Source organism: Falco punctatus (genome assembly GCF_963210335.1).
Source record: "Falco punctatus genome assembly, chromosome: 6".
NCBI classification, from domain to species: Eukaryota; Metazoa; Chordata; class Aves; order Falconiformes; family Falconidae; genus Falco; species Falco punctatus.
Genome location: NC_137585.1, coordinates 45,974,825 through 45,998,068, shown reverse-complemented (window position 1 = coordinate 45,998,068; position 23,244 = coordinate 45,974,825). Strand labels below are relative to the sequence as shown.

Here is a 23,244-nt window from a genome sequence, read left to right as displayed (position 1 = left end):
TCAGAATTAATGTTTTCTTTGCAAGTTGTAAAAATCAGCATTGATTGTAAATCCATGGATTAATTGCTAAAATTGAAAAAATTGTCCAGAGCATACTAAAATTGGCTGCTTTTGAAAAAAATTTCTCAGAGCAGCTCATACTATGGTCACCACTGTATACAGTTTTGCTACAATTTTCCACTTTCTGGAATCTTAATTACCTCTTTTTTGTTATACACTATGCTTTCGGTTTGTGGCTTGTAGCCGCTTTAATGTGGCTGTCACTCATATTTGAACAGAAAAATTGAAATTTGGTGAAGTATAAATATTAGCACTTAAAAATAGAAATATCAGCACTTTGAATGTTATGTTTTCTTTGCAAGGTACAAATTAATTAGTACTTAATTAGAAATTAAAAGACTGTTGGTTTTGTTTCTTCCTATTTTATACAGAAAAATATTTTAAATGTCATCATTTAATGCAATAAGCATAAGAAATAACATCAAACAAGATAAAATCCTACTGCCATACTGTATGATTTCTTTGTGTGATTCTTCTAGTAGGATCTTCAGTATCGGTATGATTTACAAGTCACTGTAAGTAACAGTCTGGCAAGGTACAGAGTGTTCTAACAGAAATATATTTCCTGCTTTGAAGAGGCCAATAACCAAAAGATAGAAAACATACGTTTGATTTGGAAAGTACCATCTTATCTGTCTGTGACAAATCCTCATTATCTGTTGCAAAATGCAAATATAATAGTGCTATTTCAAGGTATGATCTTCTTATTAACCTATAAGAAACAACACACAGCTCAATCAATATTACTATCAAAGTAAGCATTACAATGATACAATCTGACTCTTGCATAAGACTAGCCAGACAGCCTCACCAAATAAATCATTCATCCAGCCCTCATCATCTACTTAATGTGTCTCTTCTTTCAGAAAGCCATGTGATCCTGTTTTAGAGTCTTAGTGAGTCTAAAGCATCCCGACATTATGCATAACAAATAACACATTGATTTAGGAGCATGTAAAATATAATTTGCATTATGTGCAATGAATATTGCATAAATAAATTTCAAATGTTCAGTAAGAACACTGTAATTCTGCAAGGGAAGTGATCTTTCTGTACAGAATCTGTATGGGTTCCACTTCCTTCTTCACATTCAGGCCCTGAAACATGGGTGGCTTAATTTGGGTATGGGTCTTCAGTAAAACTCTTCCAGAAATTGGCAAAAATACCCATAGTGACCAAAACAGTCTTTCATTTCTTCACTGGCCTCAGCTGAGGAACCTTCTCAGTTCTGAGTTCTGTACCAGAATACTCTACATCTTCAGACAGTGTTCACCAGTTCCTGTTCTCGTCCTACACTTCCTTCTCCTTTCAGTTATTTTTACAATAATATTATAAACCAGGTAAAAATAATAGAATTCATAGAATCACAGAATGGTTTAGGTTGGAAGGGACCTTTAAAGATCATCTACTCCAACCCCCCTGCAATGAGTAGGGACACTTCCAACTACATCAGGTTGCTCAAAACCCCCTCCAGCCTGACCTTGGAATGCTTCCAGGCATGGGGCATCTACCACCTCTCCAGGCAACCTGTTCCAGTGTTTCACCACCCTCATTGTAAAAAATTACATCTATTATAATAATATAGATATATCTATATAGATATATCCTTATATCTAGTCTGAATCTACTCTCTTTTGCCTTAAAGCCATTGTCCCTTGTCCTACTGCTACAAGCCCTATTAAAAAGTCTGTCCTTGTCTTTCTTATAAGCCCCCTTCAAGTACTGAAAGGCTGCAATAAGGTCTCCCTGCAGTCTTATTTTCTCCTGGCTAAACAACCCCAACTTTCTCAGCCTTCCCTTACAGAAGAGATGTTCGAGCCCTCTGATCATTTTTGTGGCCCTCCTCTGGACCCACTCCAACAGGTCCCTGTCCTTCCTGTACTGAGGACCCCAGAGCTGGATGCAGTACTCCAGGTGGGGTCCCACCAGAGTGGAGTAGAGGGGCAGAATTACTTGTCTCAACCTGCTGAAAATCGCTATACCTGGAGACCTTCTCCAACATTTCTATTTCCTACAGGTTTAGAACAGTCTTTTTATGCAGGTTCCTCCTGGCTTTTTAGATCTCTCCAGACCTCCCCCATGAATCACTTTTGCTAAGCACAACAACAAACTCCTGCTTATGTAGTTACTGTTCTGCATAGAATCATATTGCACAGGGTTGGTTGTTTATATAATACAATAAATTCCAGCTTTGGTATGATTTGTGTAACACAAAATACAGAAGACAAAGAGTATTGTACAGTTTAAGATAGGGCAAACTAAGCAGGAAGATGGCAAGTTCTACACTTTGTTGGTGACAATTTAGTGAACTCTCTAGTCTTGCTAACAAAAAAGTATTTGAGATATCAATAAACAACTTTAATTAACAATCCCATAGATATCACGGGACTTGTATAAAGGTGATTGGGATGTTTAGTTCTCTAAAATAAGAAAGCCAATGTCCATTGATGTTGCTGTACATTCTTTTAGAAAGATAGCAGCAAATTAAATAAGAGTGTAGCAAACTAAACCTGCGAAACATCACCGCAGTTCATTTCCGTACTATCTTCCACCATGCTGACTGCTTGTAGAGGTTTATTACTGTGCTACTGCTTCTGTGTTCAGAGTTCTGGTTCATTAACTTAGTAACAGAATACCCAAACAAGCAAGGTAAATTGCTGCCTTTACACCCTCTGTAACCAGACTTGGCACATTATTCATTAAAACTAGTCAAGACACTAAAAAAATCTAAAGTCCAATGTATCAGAGCTGCTTGGCAGAATTTATTGGCTGCCTTGGCGCAACTCTTCAGGCATCTTCTACGCTGATAACTAATGCCAAAGTCACTGTCCTGATATCTGTTACAAACACATTTCCTATGCTCCTTCTGCCTCTGTTCTTTGACTGTTTCTGGCTGCTAACCTTTTCAAGTTGGATTTCTATTATCTGGAAGGGGACAGACCGCAACTCATCTTCTGAAATATGAATAAAACTTCTGTTTAATTGATAGCTCTGTTCCTGGTGTTGACAGAGAGAGTACAAATTTGGAATTAAACCAGAAAGCTTTAACTTTGTATATTCTGAAATATGCTTTTAAATGTTCTCAGCATTTGTTTTAAATAAGGAAATAAATATATAGTAGCTTTTCTATACTGAAATAGAAGAAACTCTCCAAAACATAAAAGGTGCTTCATAACAGAAGTCTGACACCAAATTTCAGAAAACTGTCAAAAAAACTATATTCATGTGTGATTAAAATTATTTTGAAAGGTATATAGCTTGCTCCTTACTCAAATTTTTGATCATGTTGCTGGCTGAGTTTTATAGCTTCTGAGAGGGTTTCAACAGCTCGAGATGACTTGTTATTGCCTGTTTCAGTTATCTGGCGTTCTACCTTGCCTAAAAAAGAAATATAGAAAGCAAGATTTGTTTGGGGTTTCTTCTGTAAGACCCAGACTGTTTTTCCCTCCAGGAAAGTTGAACAGCATAGTGCATTATCTCTTTTCTTTCTGATAAACAAACCAGAAAAGACTGCTTAAAATGTAGTGCACAATGCTTTTATAGCAAATCATAGAGTAGCTAAAACAACCAAACTTTGGAATCATAATGACTCCTAACATGTAGTGATCCTAAACAGAACACCATTTTACATGGAGGAGTTAATGCATAGGCCTGATCTGTCCTACGCTATGCTGCACATACAGTGTGACCTTCAGGCCTATGTTGTGCTGTGCACATCCCCTAGCCACAGGATAAACTCAGTACCAGTGATTACATCACCTGCCCTTTCTATGAAAGTGCAGCAAGAAGTTCTTATGTGAATAGGCTTTTTGTTTGAGAATAGAAATGATAACTAGAATTGTTTTCTTTTAAGTCCTCTAATAGCTCAAAAGACAAAAATGAGGTAACTTTTCCACAGACAGGATTTGCATGTTGTGCTACACCCTGATTGGAACACCTCAGCATCTGAAGGTACATAACATGATTTCCACAATCTTCTTTTTCTTTATGCTGTTAGCTCAAATAAATGGCATTTTAAGACATACTTTATGGGATCTTGGGTGTCTTTCTGGCTGGGATCCTAACCAACCAACATCTCCTGGTGCAAAACATAATGGCACTAAAATCCAAATGCATGCAAACACTGTATAATTCATTAGCTTTCTTAAATTACTTAGAAATACTTTCTAAGCCACTCATCTTCTTTAGTTCTGACTGATGCAAAGAAGCTAATTAGCTTTCTGCACTGTCCTTAGTCTCACTGGCTACACCTTTGATCCCTGAGAACATACAGGTTGGAGAAGTTTTACTGCAGTTTTGAAATTATTGTGTAATGCATCCTGAATTATGCTGGTGTGATACTAAACATGGGAGAGAGATCTGCAGCTAGACAGGGTGAGAAATAATCCAAATCTGTTCTATTTGTACAGTAAAATGTCTCCATTTTAAGAGAGACCACAGGCATAACATTGCCTAGAAAGGCAGTCACGATGTACAGTGTTTTATTTACCTATCTGAAAAAGAAGTTCGGCTTCCATATCTAATTTTTTTGTTGCAGATGCTCTGCAAAGCTTCAGTGCTGATTCTAAATGTTTGAGAGCACCTAGCCATTGCAGTGGATCTCCTCTTGCAGGTGTACAAGCTACTTTTTCAGCTAATGTGTGTCCTAAGGGAGAAAAAAAATACAGTTCTTAGTAAATTATTTAATAGAAAACCAATTTATGCAAAAAGAATTACCTTCCTTTGAACAAAGGCTGTTATATATTTACTATTACAAACCAATTCCCCAAAATCCTAGTGATTAATGGATATAAATACAGAACTGTAATGCTGTTTCACTTCTTTATGATGCCCTTGAGGTTTGCCTAGATCATCCAAAAGAAGCTAAGGCTACACAAATCAACCCTTTCACAATCTGGAAAGACTAGCAGTATGCTAGTCGTAGCCAAGAGCTAAACATCTCTGAGCATTTCCAAATTCCCAAATTACTTTTGTAGTAACCAGTTCTAAAGGCTGCATACCTCTTATACTGATATACATCTGTATTCATAGGCTTTTCCTAAAAATGTGAATTCAGAAACAGGAACTGGGCAAACACGGCCATTACTATGAGTGAGTCTGGCCATGCCTGCACTGACAAGCAGTAAAGCACAGTAAGGGTGGATCTCTAGAGCAAACCAGCCAGTGTTGAAGACCTGACAGCCACAGCTGATGCACTTCAGAGTGTTTACTTTGGACTACATTTATTCTACTCCTAAAAGCGGAATACAAAGTAGTGGTTGGAGTGCACCAACAGGCTCCTGGAGCATATCTTCCTGACAAAGGTCCAGAACACCCTGAGGCTACTCTGCAATGCAAACCCAAGTGCAGTAAGTGATTTCTAGATTTTCTAGTCCATTATAAGTCAGATATACACCAAATTAAGTTTAACAGAAGGAATATGGAGACAATATCCCTTTCGCTAAATGTGCTGTACATCAACAAATCTCAGACGATTCTTAAAGGTTGTCTTCTGTTACTATTCAGCATATTTCCAAGCTTCTATATAAAGAAAAGTTGTTAAATCAAAGGATGACAACAATAACAGACACTATTTTATTGTGATAGGGAATTATCACTATTATTCTGTATGATTTGATATCATTACATAGTTCCTAGCGAGATGGAACTGCTTCTAGAGAGATGGAATATATACAGGAAGTTTTCACAGAATTAATGCTTCATACAGAAGCTGGAAAAGTATTGTTAACTTCCACTTAAAAATTTGAAGTTCCCATTAGTTTCATCAAGCTATAATATTAATATTTAAGCCTTTGCTGATTATAGTTCCCATAAGAACTGTACCTTGCTTACACACATTGTATGGAGCCAAACAGGCATCTATTATTGGTTTTCAAAATATGTTGTTTGTATAATGAAAACAATTGATTTACTGCATTCACTTCTATGTATCAGTTTATCTGCTGTTGCACAAAATATGAATGAAAAATACTGAAGAAACAAAAATAAAACTGATTTGCATTTTTCTTACCGATTCTCATTTTGACTTGAGCTAGCAAGTTGATATGTGGCAAGTAGATATTTTTTGTAGGTAGGACAAGGCAAGTCAACGTACTGTCTTCTATTTGCTGTTCAATGGGTTCTCCACAAACAAAAATCTATGAAAAAAGCATGCTTTGTAAAATCAAGTTGCAGACAGCAAATTAAACAGCAGTTTGATAAAGTAAGTTAGGTATTGCAAGACCCTGGAAGTCAAACATGTCATGTAAAAGACAACTAGAAAAGGGTTTGATACTCCCTAAACTCCTTGATTTTGGTTTGTACTTTTCTTTGCAGAGGAGTTTTGTAGCAAACAAACAATTACAATGAACTCTTGATCAAATTTATTAATGTTAGGCTTTGGTTTCTAAAAGCAAACATCCTCAAATCAGTCTAAGAAATAGATCTAGCATTAACCTGAGCCCTAGAAAGAAGCTGTCATTTCTACAAAGAAAGCTGACATCCAACAAAGGCCAGAAAAGAAAAAGAATATCATGTGTATGGACTAGTCAAACTTTTCATTCATGGAAATAAGGTGATGGGGACATGCTGTAAAGTTTTGAGTCTCTTGAAGGGTAGCAAGTCTCACAAGAGCAAGTCTGAGTCTGAAGTGATTCATACGATTTGTTATTACCTAGAAGAACAAATATTTCAATGGATTAAACTTCTGTATTAGGAAATATAAGAAAAGAATTTGATCCAAAAGCTTTTCTTTATAAACTGTTTCAAGAATGGGTAGAGACTGCAGAAGTGCATATCTATTTTTGAATCACCAAACAGGTAAATGGTTTGTGACTATACAGCCCTCTCACAGATTTCATGTCTTTGGATTATTATTTTTATTGCATATTTGATTTTTTACAAGGAAATGATTTCTTCATACTGATTGTAACAATCTGTAAATCTAAAACATCATAACAATATGCTACTCTATATAGATTCTCTAATACAAATTATTCTAAGATACAAAGCTAAATTCTTAAACGTGGATGCTCAAGAGTTAGGAGTTTTATGACATGTACATCCTCCCTGAGGTACTCAGTATGAACATATCCCTCACTTAAAATGGGAAAATTGAGTGTTCCACATCTCTTTAAAAGTCCAACTACCTATTTCTGTTTTCACATATGGATGTACATTTTTCAAGTATGCTTTCATACATTCCTTCAGTTGTATGAAAATACCAGACTACAAACATGAGTATGCCTGATGAGTATACATAAATAAGTTTTATAAGATGAATTACACGATGTAATCTAGGGAAAATTGAAGTAATCAGGTAACAGGAACAACCCTTTTTAATAAATTGTTTAAATAGTTTCCATAATAGATAATCAAGACTGTTGGAAGGATTTGCAAATGCTGTGTAAATCAGCAACATATACTCACTGCTTTAATGGTAAGTTCATGTGCCAAAATAAGTAAGTTTAATGGCTCCACCGTAGAAGAGCAATGCTCTGTATCCTGCAGTGTTAGTATGTCTGCCAGCAGAAGCATACTTTTCACAAGAGTCAAAGAAGCTGGAGGGGAAATAAATGTATCCACTTGGAGTAAACTGATGATATTCTGTTTGGACATAGACAACATAAACCAAAGTAGTTACTACTTTTGCTGTCTATGTATGAGGACAAATCACACAAAGTGAAAAAAAAATTCTATTTTAGAGGTACTATTTCAAGCTTAATTAATGCTGGCATCAGCTGTTCTGACCTCATGAAAAATGCATCAAAGAAAAGCGAACAGTTTCTCCTTTGTGCACAAACCTGCAAAAGAAGTTTAATGCCTGCCACGGGACATTTTTCTTGCAGGTCAAGAATAGCAGCTTGCATCATCATTTCAGCCTGAGTCTCAATATCTCCAAAGGCTTCTGCCTCTAGTATTACTTCTTTTATCACACTTCTGCGTTCAGCCACATCATTTTCTAAAAGAAGAGAATATATGAATAGTAAAAATACAATAGAAATAGTATAATAGAATAAAATACGTGGATAGTAAAAATACAATGAAGAGGTTTTATGGTATCTTCTACCATTCCTAAGAAGTCACTTCCACTCTAAAAAGTTACAGAAAATCTGACATTATAGATTCCATATTTACCATTTCATCGATTCTGTGCCAAATTTACTTTAAAAAGAAAAACCACTTAGTTTTTAAACTGCACTTGTTTTAAGTTCATCCAAATACATTCTTTGTCCATAAGGCACCAGCATAAATAGTTTGTAGATCAGATATCATTCTCACCCATAAAACCTACACTACATACTAAAAAATCTGATCTTAGTTATTATTCCAAAATCGTAACAGCTTTCACAGGAAATAACCAGAAGAGATTAAATAAGAGTTTGGCTGCAGACCTAGACAGTGATTTTGATTCTTTAGTGAGCGTCAGAGTTTATAATAAATTCATAGAACTAAGAAATTAAGAACATTTTATTCATAATCAAACTGCAATAAATGTATTTTGTATTATCTTACTTAAATGCTTTTAAAAAAAGAATCTGGAACATTTTTAGGAGATATACAGGAACATTTCATGTACTGAGATATAAAAAGTGGAAAAAAAATCTGAGAGTTTTAAAACTAGAAGAATGTAGCAACAGTGTTTTTTAAAACAAGCATATTTAATTATTCTAGAACATTTGAAATTTTTTCACACACAAGTGATTTATCAAAAGATAATGATCATTAAATGAAAATTAATATAATGTTTTGTGTTTACATGCTTTAGGGAGAGATTGTACTCCGAAATGTATTTTTCTTATTGCATTGGATGAATTTAACACAAATAGTTGCTCAGTAATAATACAGCCCCAGAATTAATGTTAATATTTTTTATTTATGAATGAGAATTGTGTCTGAATAGGCTTACTTGCCCATTATATAATACCTTTCATATCCCCAACGCCATGTATCTGTGTTACTAGTGCAGTCACTAACATTGTACGACACCTTAGCCACAGATGTACATTCATACGATCTTGTGCTGTTATACTGTGAGGCAGTTGGACATCTTCAATGTAAGATTCCTAATAATTTCCAAAAGCAAGAGAAATGTTACTTTCTGAGTCAACTACTTTACTGCAAACAAAGCCACAGGGCACGATCAGTCTAAAATAAATCAAATTAATACAAATGTATTACAAATAATATAATTATAACCAGAAGTTTTTCTGAAGGGTGGATACATATTCTTTTAATAACAGGAAGCCATTTATTATTTAACTTTTAATCTATAGGAAAAAAAGAATTGTAACAAATGAAAATTAAACCATTTTTTATGGGAGATTCCATAAATATATCCATATACTATGTGTGTCATGGAGAATAATTCTAAGAGTTTGGACTTTATATTACACAAAACTCTAAGACACTTACATAAAAGTGTAATTGTAAAGCAGGATCAATTTCAAGTTCTGGTACTTCACTATTATTAGAAATATTTTTTTTATTTATTTATAGTTTTTATTGTTTCTGGTGATTAGAAACAAATGTTAATGTAATATAGTACTGGAAGTGTTTGGGAGAATTCTCAGCTCAACTCAGTCTGCCATCTTCACATAGTATAAACAGTCTTTCTATTACAAAAATTCTACAATCCATATTCTAAAGATTTGCTCCAGCAAGCAATAAATGGATGCTGCTGCACCTGTGTTTCACTTATTCAAAAATCGTTATGAATGACTTGTGTTGATGCAAATGAGGAATAAAAGAGCCAGAACTCTGTTACTGGTTACAGGGCAGTCCTAAGAAAATGTAGGCGCAAGTGCAGAAAGACAGAAGACCCTGATAGTCAACACAGACAGAGAATAATTACACTGCATGCAGGTAACTCCAGTCTTGTTATGCATGTTACAAAATCTGATGTGACTGCCCAACTGCTCTGTCCATGTAAATCAGTTTGACTTACTGTGCACTGGCGAGTGAATGTGTGGTGCATAACCAATAGGTTTTGTACATTGGCTTTCCAAAATACAGATCAGTATCCCTACATGTTTGTCAACAGAAGTCAGGTGAAATCTTACTAAATTTAGAACACAGCAACAATGTGAACTGGTTGGTCTGGCTCTTTGAAATAGGATATTCTGTGGTAGGTTTTCAAGCAAAAACCCTAAAATAGCTTAACTGAATAATAAAAGATATTCACCTCATAGCTATTTTTCCCCTTTCTGTTTGTATGGGGTTTTTAAACAAAAGGAGACTTTCAATGCTGCCATTTGAGAGTTTACAAATAAAAACTGTAATTCCTAGCCACATACAAATTAAAATTATGATTATAGACATACTGAATATACTATAGGCAAGCAAGTATCTGAGGCAAGTCATACACAATTTTCTCTCCAGGTTAATGGTAACCACATAATATAGATGCCCGCTACATTCTAGTATTCTGAAAATCACTCAGCACTAAATAAAAGACTTCATATACTAAACAATGGTTTAAAACAAATATCCACACATACCGAACACTCCCTTTCATCCTTTTCTTCTTGAAAATGTGTCACTTCCATCCTAAAAATTTTTGCATCTTGGAGAAGTCGAATTGCAGAGAAAGCCAAAGCAACACTGTGATACAGAACAATGTTATTAAAAAATACTAATTATATTTGCCATTTTATGCTTTTATTATAATAGGTACTTCAATTTCTGAGTACATCAGATATGTCTATCAGCAGTTATCAATTTTTCTTTAGTAGAACAAAAAAATTGCACTTGGACTATATTCCAAATTTGTAGGTACTGCAGTATGAAAGAGGTAACAGCAGTAAGAGAAAAAGTTTTGCCAGTAACAGACATAACCTGATAATAATGGATAAACCAAGATATATCATATTCTGTTAGAGCAATCAAAACAGAACTCCACTATAACTTTCAGTTACATGTATCTGTCTTCGGGGATGGGCTTTTAGAAATTAGAAGCTGTAAATAACTGCAAATGACAAAATATATTAGGAGAGCTCTGCATCTCATCCACAGCGAGAGAGGTAATAAAACACCTTCCTCCTTAAAGATTTTTTAGGCTATATGTTAATCCTTCTGTTAAATCAATATGACCAAATGCTCACAGGATCTTAGTAAACACCATCAACCAAAAACTGAACCAGGTGCCATCCTGGCAAAACCTTGTTAGTAAACAAACATGGCACTGAAAAAAACCCCAATCATCAATCCTTTTCTGGAGTTCACTCCAAACAGCATCTAGAAGGATACAGACGCTATTAGGACTCGTGCAGCATTCAGCTCCACATGTCAAAAACTTGGAGCTCAAAATATTGTCAGATTTCTTAAAATATGAACTACTAGGGTTTTTTTTTCCTTTTTATGCTGTCTTTTTAAAGCTTTCAGATACACTGTTCAAATTTCATTACATCTATTAAAAAGTGTATCTATAACAGCACACTTTGTGAATACAATTATTTTCATGATATGAAGATGCCTGCAAAACCAACATAGTGAGGTCTTTTCACATAGGTTTTCTTGCCCAAACAACACACTATTCAACATACTGTGAGAAACTCCCAAACCCAATGTCTCATATTATTAGCTTTCCGTCTCTAGTTGTATATTTTCCTTTACATCTGTAAATGTCTACTTCCCTACCTCTTCTCCAAAACATTTTTGGGGTTGCTTATTTTTTGGTTTTGTTTTTTTGTTGGTTTGGGGGGGGAGGTGTGTTTACAATTCTACTTATTCTTTACCTACTGAAACAAATTTTCCTAATGATGCAAAAGTACCTGAGGGCATCCCTAGCTCACCTGTGAAAAGATTTTTCAGCAGGTTATTTGTTAAAAATGTATAACCAAAATTCTCATACCTGCTGTCTTTTTACATAGAGACAGTCTCTTTACATAGAGACTGGCTGCTGTGACACAAAAGAAAAAAAAGTAATGTATGAACAACTTAAGTCCCTTTCACACTGCTAGAACACTGTAAAGAGCTTTTAACGCAAGAGAGATTCAGACTCTGCATGAATTTACTGCTTTTGAGAAGTTCTAGACTAATTGTTGTAAAGGCCAAGTTCTTGATTCATGCACAAAGAAGTCAGAACAAGAGCTTCACTACTCTGAAATTACTCACATTATTCTGCCAACATATAATTAACCACAGAATGGATAACCTCCAGAGATAAGAGGGTAGTTAAAGTCTTCCTGTCATTCCTGATTCTATCCTGCTGGCTCTTTCTGTGATACAGACCTGGATGGATTACACCAATTCAGCACAAATAGACCCCAAAGTAACAATGAGAACCAAAACCGTTAATATCTTGCCTTTCAGCTCTCAGAATTCAATCCTTATGAATCTCCTTCATCATCCCTTTACCTCAGTTTTATTCAACAAAATGAAAACAGAATAAATCAATTGTGAATTTGATGATAACCTTCTCTCTAACAATGGAAAAGACAAACCAGAATTTGCTTAAAAAAGCAATACATACAGTAAGGATAATGCAATGAAATATCACAACTGCATTTCTTTCTTTTTATTAAGAAGAGCTTTCCCTTGAAACCAGGGATCAAAGTAAAATTACAGCAAAACCTGATTTTTTCAAAACATTGTTTGATATTCTATGGTTAACATTTCTCAAATAAGTTGGAGAAGGTGCAGCACCCAAGAGTATCTACAGGCTTTTAAGAAATAGTAACCTTACATCTTGAGCACCACTGACTCCAGGTAACTGCTGTTGTCAACGTTTAGCAGTTCTGAAAATGAAGGTTATTTTTACCTACATGCTTAAATATAAATTTCATGAGTAAAATGTAGACCAGAAGCCCAAACGTTCATATATGTATTGCTTTAAGCAGTCATGTATTCACATAAGCAAACACGTATTTAGGTAATTAGAAAGCTCACATACTTTGGGGGGTCACCATGTAAATACTCTCCTTGAGATCAACAGGATTAGTCCTATACATAAACTTATTCTGAGGCATAATTTTTTTGCAAGACAGAAGCTGTAATGTAGAAGCTTCCCTTGATGAAATTTTTGTGACCCTCTTCTGCTGTCAACAAGAGTGATGTGTCTATATATTTCCCTTGACAAAATACACATCCTTTTATCAGCTGAATCAGAAAGTGACAAGATGATCAAAATAGGAAAGTACAGCTGACTATAACGATTTCACCACTAAGTCATTTTGCCAAAGGAAAAAAATGATGAATTTCTGTAATATCATGCAAAGTTTGATTTCTAGGCTGGCAGGCAGGAAACATTCAGCTGTCTGAAGGAATGTTTCATTTGTATCTGAGGCAGATATATCAGCAGTTTCCAGGATGGCAGTGCAATAAAATTGTAAAATAGGTTAAAAAAAACCCAAGCCCTTGCTTTGTTTGTTGGTGGGGTTTTTTCCTGCTATCTGACAACTATCAATATATAAGGCCCATTAAACACCCATCAAAAATTTGAGAATCCCAAAAAATGATCCATAAAGTGCTTGACATCCATTGGAACCCCTGATACACTAAAAAAATTTCTTCGATCTGAGACAAGTTATAAGACAAGAGAGAAACTACACTCTAGGATATAATTGCATGTCAAAAAGAAGGTTCTTGCACTGAAAATGGCTTACATACCAGAATCAGTTAAGCAAGGTGAGAAAGTGTGCTGGTTTTGGCTGGGGGAGAGTTAATTTTCTTCATAGTAGTTAGTACCGGGCTGTCTGGGATTTGTGCTGGAAAGAGTGTTGATAATATAGGAATGTTTCAGTTACTGCTGAGCAGGGCTTATGGAGAGTCAAGGCCTTTTCTGCTCCTCACACTGCCACACCAGTGAGGAAGCTGGGAGTGTACAAGAAGTTGGGAGGGGGAACAGCCAGGACAGCTGACCTGGACTGACCACCAAAGGGATATTCCATACCATACGACATCACGCTCAGCATATAAAACTGGGGGAATAAGGATAGGGGAGCCATTCAGAGTGATGGTGTTAGTCTTCCCAAGTAGCCATTACACATGCTGGAGCCCTGCTTCCCTGGGGATGGCTGAACACCTGCCTGCCCGTGGGAAGCGGTGAATGAATTCCTTGTGTTGCTTTGCTTGCGTGTGCGGCTTTTGCTTTACCTATTAAACTGTCTTTACCTCAGCCCACAAGTTTTCTCTACATTTACTCTCTCAATTCTCTCCCCCATTCCACCAGGGAGGAGTGAGTGGCTCTCTGGGGCTTAGTTACTGCCTGGGGTTAAACCACAACAGAAAGTTTGGGTCAGAACTAATACAGGTTTTACCAAGCCTACTATCAAGCTAAACCAGGTTTATGCACAGGATATTTCATAAGTCTGCATACTGGTCCTTTGTTACTAATATGATAATTTTCTAAAATCCACATGGCTTTCAAAAGCACAATGAGGTCGTTGGCCAGTGATTTTTTTTTTACTCTTTGACAAATCTATGGTAAATTAATCTAATTCAAAAGGCACTGAAATGGATTAATAATTCATGATGAGAAACGTCCACAAGTAGCCTACAAGTTCTTACTTCACATCTTCAATAATGATTTTACTACTAAATTATTACAGTCCTAATATCTGAATTCTTGGGAAACGTCTATCTTCTAAAATAACATAAAAAAAAAAACAGGTAGAAAGACCATGCTACAGTGCTCTTACTGTTCTCATTTCGGTAGTCCATAGAGCACTGTGAAGCTTCTGTCCTTGTTGATTTTATTTTTTTATTGCTGTACCATAGCAGCTAAAAAGGAATTGAGCTATTTTTAATGGTTATCTGATTTGGAGGTTTGTTTATTCACCTGAGACAGCTGGGAGAAAGAAGATAGTTTGCTTTTGACATAGAAGAAAACTATGTTAATTTTTTCTTAATTGGGTAGAAAGGAAAATATTGAGACTGGTTTACCTGTTGGCCTGCTGAATCACCTACTACATCACTAAGTGTTACAGCCATCTTCACCAGTATTCCAACAATAAAAATTTTGCATTTTGCTTGGTACTTACGATAATGTAAGATTTACTGTAATAATTTTTGCTGTGCTTAGTCAGATTAGAGCTAAAAAAAGTTATAAATATTGATTACATTGTACCTAATCTCAATATAGCCTGGCAAGTGACTGTACTACACCTCTATGTGCTGCATCTCTAGTTAAAAATTTGTACCCACAAAGATTTTTCAACCTAATAAAAAATTGGATAAAAAGACCTTGACACCAATAAAAGTGATGTATTGTTAAACTATTATCCTTCTTATACAAATTAATTTAAAATTATAGGTATGATGGAAGAATTCTCCTAGCTAAAAGATCAAAACAGTGTTCAGAATTTAACCTCTACAAAGAGTTAATATATTTCTGTATGTCCCATATGCTCAAAGAACAGCATAATTATAATTTCTTGAAGTTCTCCAAAACAAATCAGAACCTCAAAAAAATCACAGAATTTGGAAATTGTAATTTGGAGAAAATATCTGGTAGATCATGTAAATACAACACTATTTAAAACACTGTTGCTAAAAATATAATTCACACCTGCTCAAAATATATTCTAATATGTTAAAGGTTACATCAATACTTCCAAATCAAATTAATTTTAACATTTTAATTTGACACCAATAAGTACATCAAGAGGAGATGTTCTTTTAGGACAGTAACACAGGGCATTCTAGAACGACGTAGAATTCAGTAGTTCAGAGATAATGTTAGTGGTCTGCTGGACACTGTAACATTACAAAAAAATGCATAATCCAACATATCCAGACTTTCACTTTTGCAAAAACAGTGAAGACTGCAGCTTTTTCCTTGTTTTTGTATAACACTGTATCACAGAAACACCTCACAGAGAAATCATAGGCCAATAACTGATGAACTTTTAAAAAGTAAAAAAAAGCAATAATAAAAAATGAAATGCCAGTGTGACTTACATTTGTAGATACACTACTGGGGTTGTTATGACTGGTTACTAAGATTTAGAATACTAATGCTTACATAAAGGATTCAAAGGGAAAATTACTGGGCTTTTTAAATCTTCTGTAGTCAAGGCTGTGCAACATAAGGTTCTTCATAATATTATTTACCTGAAAGCTGCTTGATGCCTTTGCTGAGAAATAGCAGCAAGTTGAAGTTTGGCCTCAATAAGAGTCTCTATATCTTCAGCAGAACACTGAGATACCTCCCCATCACAATTGTCCTGTATGTTCTGCACAAGATGGCTAAGACTTTCTTCAGCTTCTGTCAATAAAATTCCCTAGAAAAGAACACAGCATTGTATGATTTCAAAAAATTAATGTAAAAAATAAAAAATTTCTTACAAAGTATTTTATTCTGTCAAGTATATTTATTCTGCTTACTATCACTGCACCCTAAAACAAATCAACTTGGATACAAGATGCCTTTTCTATAAATAGCAGGAAGGTTTCATTTTGCTTTTTTCAGGTTTACAGATTCAATGTGTTGAAACTAGAAAAACCTTAATCATGCCTGTAACATTGCAATTTATCCTTAAATACATATTATAAGGCTTAGCAATACTACTTAATAATTTTTCATTCTTTATCTCACAGTTATACTTGATAATTTCATACTATACTTCTTACTATGCTTAGTAATTTTAAGAAGTAAAATACAGTATCAAAATACAACATGAAAGATGTTGCAAGAAATATTACAGTCTTTTCTATCTATATTTTGACAAATCCTTGAGTGCAGTATGTGTCCTGCATATTATATGTATGTCCATATATAATTTACAGTCCAACTATAAATTACAGTCTTTCTGATAAACAAAGCTATAAGAAGATGTGAAAACCAAATGTAAAAGAAAGTTGATTTGAAATAGAATCTCAATGCTGGAGCTTCCAGCAGAACTAAAAAGCAATTCAAAGGTTTTTATCATCCAGTATCTTTTTTTGACCAGTTTCCTCAATGAATTCAGAGCTCTAATTAAAAAAACAGAATAATAGAATGGTTAAAGAAAAATCAGAAGGGTTAAGAAATATATTATATGTCTTAAGTGACCCCCATCTAAATTAATTTAAGATTTTTATCTTATCTATATTCAAGATGCTGTTTTGAAGGTAATTTCAAGCTATACTAAATTTTCAAGTTTCTAGTGTATGGCATATACCAATAGCCACACAAAATCATCCTCCACTTCTCCAGATATATTTTGTACATTACTTTGTTTGTAACAGCAGCCAAAATCAGATACTTCCAAAGTGGAAGACCTCTCTGAAAGAAGAATAGGGCAGCCCTCAATTTCGGTCTTTTTGTCATGTAAAACTGCCAAGCATGAATTTTACAATTAAATAAAACAAAACAAAATTGATGATGTCATAGGTCTTTTCCAACCTAAATGATTCCATGAAAAACTAAAACCAAAACAAACCAAACAAACCAACCCCTTTCAAACAAAGAAGCTAATAAACTAATATGTTTTCTCCAAAATAAAATATCAGAAAGAGGAACATGAAAACTTTGAGACATTTCACATATGGTAGAGAATGGTTTTCCATTTATTTGTAGAGCATACTACCCCATCAAAGCGTCTCTGACATGTTCTACAGCTACCAGCCTCTAAAAGGTGATGATTTTATCCATGAAATCCTATTCAGTCTTTACCCTTGTTGCTGCAACAGTCATAGTGAGATCTGATTATGAGAATATTTTCCATGAAGACTATTTGAAAAATTGTACCAAACCACCAAGATTTCATACATGGTTAGTAAAATTACAATCAGATTAGAAACAGAAATTTCTAGTCCCCTCATTCATGCCATCCTCCAATCATAACTTCTGTTACATTGAAAGCATTAGCAATGTTTTTGGAACAATCTGCAGTTTCTTAAGCCTTTTTTTGCTAAAAAACAAAATTACCTTTAGCATGGCCATATTTAAATCATCTTTACAATCAACGAGCTGCACCATTGTGCCTCTTTGTTCCTGTTGTCTTGAATTCTTATCAGCATCAACTGTCAAATACATTTCAAATGAAATTTCAGATAACAGACACAGAAACAAAGCATTCTCAGTAATTTGAAGAATATGCCCCTTTTTTCTCTGTTTATAACTGGGACTTTCAATATCAAAATAAGTGAAGAAGAATGGAATAGAACTTTAATAATTTTAGAGACATTACCTAAAAAAAAACTTTAAAAATCTTAATGTTTATTTTTTCAATAATGACTCATTTTTGAAGCAACATTTAATATTAATTTTGTTTTTAATGTGACAGGTTAATTCATATGCAGTTAAAAGTGGAAAAACTATGCTTGAAACAAGCTGCAGAATAGATGCACTTTTCCACCACCTTTATGATTACCTTTTATGTTTGATGCTGTAATTCTGGTTGGCTCCTTCAAGCTGTTGTTATCAACAGAATAGATGTGTTTTTCCACTTTTTCAGGTATATTATTTATTGTGGCAGAAAGGCAAATGATGAAATGCATTTTGGCTAGAGCTAATTTATTCATAATTTGTTGGTTGCACAGTGACACCATTGTTAAAGACAGACTCCAATTAAATATGTCTTCCAGTACCTACAAGAAAGTTAACAATTGGGACTATTTGAAATTACATATTTTATATTTTTCTTATTCAAGGCATATTCTACTTCTATTAATAATGATGTTTACAACAATTAACAAGAATAATATTAGTAATATGCTCTTAGTCATTATGGATGAGTTGCTGTTTTCCTTACCAAACTTAAGTCACCCCTTAGCACTAAGGCTACAGCCTCAGTGATCAGTTTTCCAGTAGAAGGTGAATCTATAAATTTTTAGGTATTACTCTGTGTGAGTTCTAGTTTTCTGCAGTGTCCATAGCATTCTTTGAGCTAAGGTGGCGACAAAAAATATGTAGGTAAATCTGTAGTTCAGAAATCTCAACTCAAAGGAAAGTCTGTTGTTACAATTCACCCTGACTAGAAAGATTAAGCAAGGAAAAGCTTCTTGTATCAAACCATTCTGGCATATTTCATATAATCTTTTTGTTACTTGTTACAGCATCCTTGCCTTATCTTGAGTTTAATATTCTCACTTTAGATTAATAAATTTAGAAGTTGAAAGTCTACACAGCTTTGCAAAATCATAACAAGAGCAATGAGTCCCATATAGACTGTGAAGTGTTCAAATCAAAAGTTGAAGATAAAGCACAACTTCAAAATAAATCTGAAACTAGTGAGATCAAAAGCTGTCAAGGCAGACATCTCGTTTGTCTTCTAATATCGATAGTTGTAGGAGACACACAAGCTTACTGTAAACAAAAGAGAGAAAAGTAGAGGGAAAAAGTGGGGGTTTTCTACTTTATCAATTTGGTTTTATGGTACAGCTTCTTTTCCACATTCTGCTAACATTTACCATTACTAGCTCAACGAATCTGTGGCAAGGCAAATTAAAGAAAATGATTAAAACTGAAAAACAAAAAAGTCATTGACAAACGTGATTTTAATTAAAATGAGAAATGACTGTTCATTAACTGGTTTACAGAATCACCTTTTTTTCCCCAGAAATGGGCTTCAACCCCAATCTCAATTACATCTATGAAGACAGCTCTGATTGATAGAAATTATAAGGCTAGATGACTGATATTCTTGGTATTTTAGCAGGATAAACACCAGACCCTACATATCATGACAAAACCTGAATAGTTCTTCTAGCATGCTTTCCACAGACAAGTCACAGATTTGCACACCTTGGGTCTCCCATCTGAAAAATGGTGATAATGATACTTGCCTCTCCCTTGAGAGGTCAGCCATAAAATCTAAAACTTAGGAAATGTTAAACTGTTAAAAAGAATATGTTTTTTCTTTAATGTTTTTTACTAATAACAAGTATATTTTCTGATCCAAATAATCTCTAACTTATGCCACTGAAATAAATACTTATGTCTAGCATAACATTTTTTATTGTTTCAGATTTTTTTTACCTGTAAATTTGTAACAGTCAGGAGAGATTTTGAGGAGTCAAATTTCTGTAAGGCCTGTAAAATGGACAAACCCCCAAATAAGTAACGTGTTACAGTATGAGTATAAAATAAATCAGTTCGCAGAGCAGTGGACAACTGTAATGCATTTCCAACTATACTGTGAGGGCTCTGAAAATACCAGCAATTACTTAGCTTCTATGGGCTTCACATTTCTGAACCATAACCCAAGACCCAAAACTATTCTTATATCTCCTATGCCATTCACCAGGATTCTTCAACTTGAAGCAAGGGGACAAAAAGGCAAAAAACAAAAAACCTTTTCCAAATTCTAGGAGCTCTATAAACATCAACTATCAATTGCCTTTATGTTCTTCACATTTCTGAATACCAAATGTAACTCCAAACTTTGCACATGCCACCTCTGTATTCACTAGAGCACAGAGATCTGTGAATGGACCTAAAACAAGAGCTACAAGTCAAGATGAACATGAGACCTCAGCCTCCTTGAGGGCTCTTAAAACAACTATTTCTTCCCTTATACATGCTTCAGTTTTCTGAACCCTAACCCTAATTCTAGTCCATAGTCAAAAACCCTTTACCTTTTCACCAGGATACAAACCAGTCTACCGAGGAAAGGAAAGGAAGGAAAAAGCAGAGGTAAAGATCATTTCCATCGATAACTGGGAGCTCTACACAGAACTGCCACTTGGGTTCTGTGTTTTTTATTAACTCTTTTATTAACTCTGTAGTCCAGATGTAGCCCTCTATCATCTCTGTCATTTCCTGGATCATGGGTCCTTCTTATTCTGAGAGCTGTGCAAAAGTCCAGCATGCACTTAGCTTTACATGCATCACACCCTAACCAGAGACCTAATGCTGAACCTTCTCTGCTGTTCAGCCACTCACCTGTGAACTCAGTTAGAAAAAAAAGACAAGTGACAAATCAGCCAGACTTTGTCCTAACTCTGTGAGCTCTTCAGACAATATACAAATTAAGGAAAGGATTTAAAAATGCATTTTAACCTGACTAGCATCAGTAAGGAGTAAATGCATTGTACTATAGCCACGAACAGCGAAGCTTCACAGAATCAACTCCAGTGAGGATGCTCATAACTCTTTAAGGCTCAACCTAATAAGAATGTAGTGTAGCTTGTGCTCTAAGGAAAACCAATATATTTCAGTTTCTTCCCATGCAGTTAGTATGAAAGTGTCACAGGAAAATTAAAAAGGTCACCTTTTTTGATAAATATTTTAATTTTTATTAAGTTCATGTTTCATTTAAAAACTAGTACCACTGCGGTTTATTCTAGGAGTGCTTGTCCATATTTCTGTTTTTTTAACATCCTATCATAAATTTGACATCCTATCATAAATTTAATCATAATTATTCCCTTATTAATTAGCTTAGACATTGATTTGTTGGCTATAGCAAAAAAAGATACTGCTGCTCGGTGCTGGTTATAGCTGTTGTGAGGCTGCAATGTAAGGACAGTCAGTCCATGGGCTGGAAACTCCCTCTCAGGGTTTGGTGAGCTGGGAGAGGGGAAATTTCCCTTCAAATCAGCTCAGTAAAATTAATTTGTTCTGCAGTGTCAGCTTCACCATCTATAACACAGGGTAAGGGAAGCAAATGTGAAGTCATGGAGGTGGGTTAGGAATTCCTCTTTTAGCACCAGCCTCTAACTCTGACCAGATTAGAAATACCATCCTATTGCATGTGTAGAAAGTGGCTGTACAATCAAGTTAAATCCACACTGCTGTCAAAAGGGGTGTTCCACTACTCTTCTATCCCATGTTCAGCCCAGCTCCCTAGTGCTGGCACACATACTTTGTCATGGGGTGACACCTACCCAAAAGCATCACTCAGGTAAGGGAGACCTTAACTATATCCATCCAGCAACAATTTAGTAGATTACTTTCGTAAGTGCTTGGAAAACAAGGAAAGGCTACATAACTGTTAGGGGGGAGGCTTGCCTGATAGCTCTGAACTGTATCTTCCTGCACAGGTACGTTCACAGGTAAGACAAAGACCAGGTCAATTGTTACCAGCTTTATGACCTTGCAGTACATTAGTGATCAAGGTAAGATCACTACTTGGCTTTAGATATGGAGAAAATCAAAGAAATTGACCTGGGGTGCCGTGACTGTTAGGGCTCTAAAGGCGCCAACAGCTCTTGCTGCCCAGCATCTCCTGGGGCTCCCTGCACTCTGCCCACAGCCCATGACCCAATGTCAGCTCCTAAGGCCATCAGTCCCTGCCCTAGCGGCGCTACAGCAGGGCTTGTCTCCAGGTCCCCACCTCCCGGACCTGCTGTGGCCCCCTAACCCGCACCCACCCACTGGGGGCCAGATCCCGGCCCAGCCTCACCCAGACCCACGACCCTGTGCAGCCACCGCAGAGCTGTGTCGGAGCTCTCAGTTCTCAGCAGGCCTGGTCCTTATCCTGAAGGCTGATGTCCTGGCCCAGCCTCGGCCTGACCCCAGCCCCACAGAGGTGCCCGATGCCCAGGGCTGGGGGCCGCCCCAGCTGCCTTGCTCCGGGGCTGGGGCAGGGGAATTCTGCCATTAATGGGGCAAGAACTCTACCCATATTTGCTTTGTCTACATATGAAATCACAGATTATTTTTTCAACAGTATAATCTGCATTACTCCCTGTATAAAACAGACAGAATGTGTGTTTCAAAATTTTTTTTCCTGCTGTTCAGTGAGAGAAATTCGTGTCATTCAATGCTATTTGACCTGCCTATTGAAAGAAATAGAATTTTTTTAGGAATGTGTAATAATTTGCAGACATGGAGTATGTGCAGTTTCATGAAGAAATTGAGTGTTACAGTTCAGTGTTGTACTTTTCTGGTATTTACCTTCATTTGTTCAATTTTTCTATATCCTGCAGGAATTTTCCATGGAATTCTCTCTCCACAGTTCAGCAAAGACAGCTCATGAAAGGCCTCTGTAAAAAATCCTATATCTGTAAGTACTTTAATCTGTGAAAAAAATAAGAAAACCTTTGATTTAAATAATTTTCAGTTATTCTTTTTGCTCAAAATAAAATGTATTCAAAGGTAATTTTCAAATAGATTTGGCTACTAGAATAATACATTGATGGAGAATGTTATTCACTGGAAAGAAATATTTTTTACATTTTAGAGTAAATAAGTGAAATCTCAAAGATCAGTCTTTCACTTTTAAAAACAAAAATAATAAAAAAAACCCAAACACCATATTCTTCAAAAACTTGCTCCTGCAAAGGAAAATAACTTAACTCATCTGGCTAGAGCTCTGAGTGTCAGTCTGAGATCAG

At 35.5% G+C, this 23,244-nt stretch overlaps 1 protein-coding gene across 1 annotated transcript in view; it reads right to left on the bottom strand.

Moving 5' to 3' along the window:
• The window catches only part of CFAP54 (cilia and flagella associated protein 54), a 147,876-nt gene that overhangs the window by 20,991 nt on the left and 103,641 nt on the right, over positions 1 to 23,244 (bottom strand). Inside the window, exons 51-63 of the mRNA XM_080392625.1 lie at positions 22,805 to 22,927; positions 19,943 to 19,996; positions 18,336 to 18,552; positions 17,891 to 17,985; positions 16,093 to 16,262; positions 10,539 to 10,641; positions 8,966 to 9,104; positions 7,842 to 7,999; positions 7,468 to 7,644; positions 6,071 to 6,197; positions 4,550 to 4,705; positions 3,330 to 3,438; positions 667 to 772 (exon numbers count right to left, since the gene is read on the bottom strand). Coding sequence (XP_080248751.1) covers positions 667 to 772; positions 3,330 to 3,438; positions 4,550 to 4,705; positions 6,071 to 6,197; positions 7,468 to 7,644; positions 7,842 to 7,999; positions 8,966 to 9,104; positions 10,539 to 10,641; positions 16,093 to 16,262; positions 17,891 to 17,985; positions 18,336 to 18,552; positions 19,943 to 19,996; positions 22,805 to 22,927 — 1,734 coding nt within the window. The remainder of the gene's footprint in view (positions 1 to 666; positions 773 to 3,329; positions 3,439 to 4,549; positions 4,706 to 6,070; positions 6,198 to 7,467; positions 7,645 to 7,841; positions 8,000 to 8,965; positions 9,105 to 10,538; positions 10,642 to 16,092; positions 16,263 to 17,890; positions 17,986 to 18,335; positions 18,553 to 19,942; positions 19,997 to 22,804; positions 22,928 to 23,244) is intronic.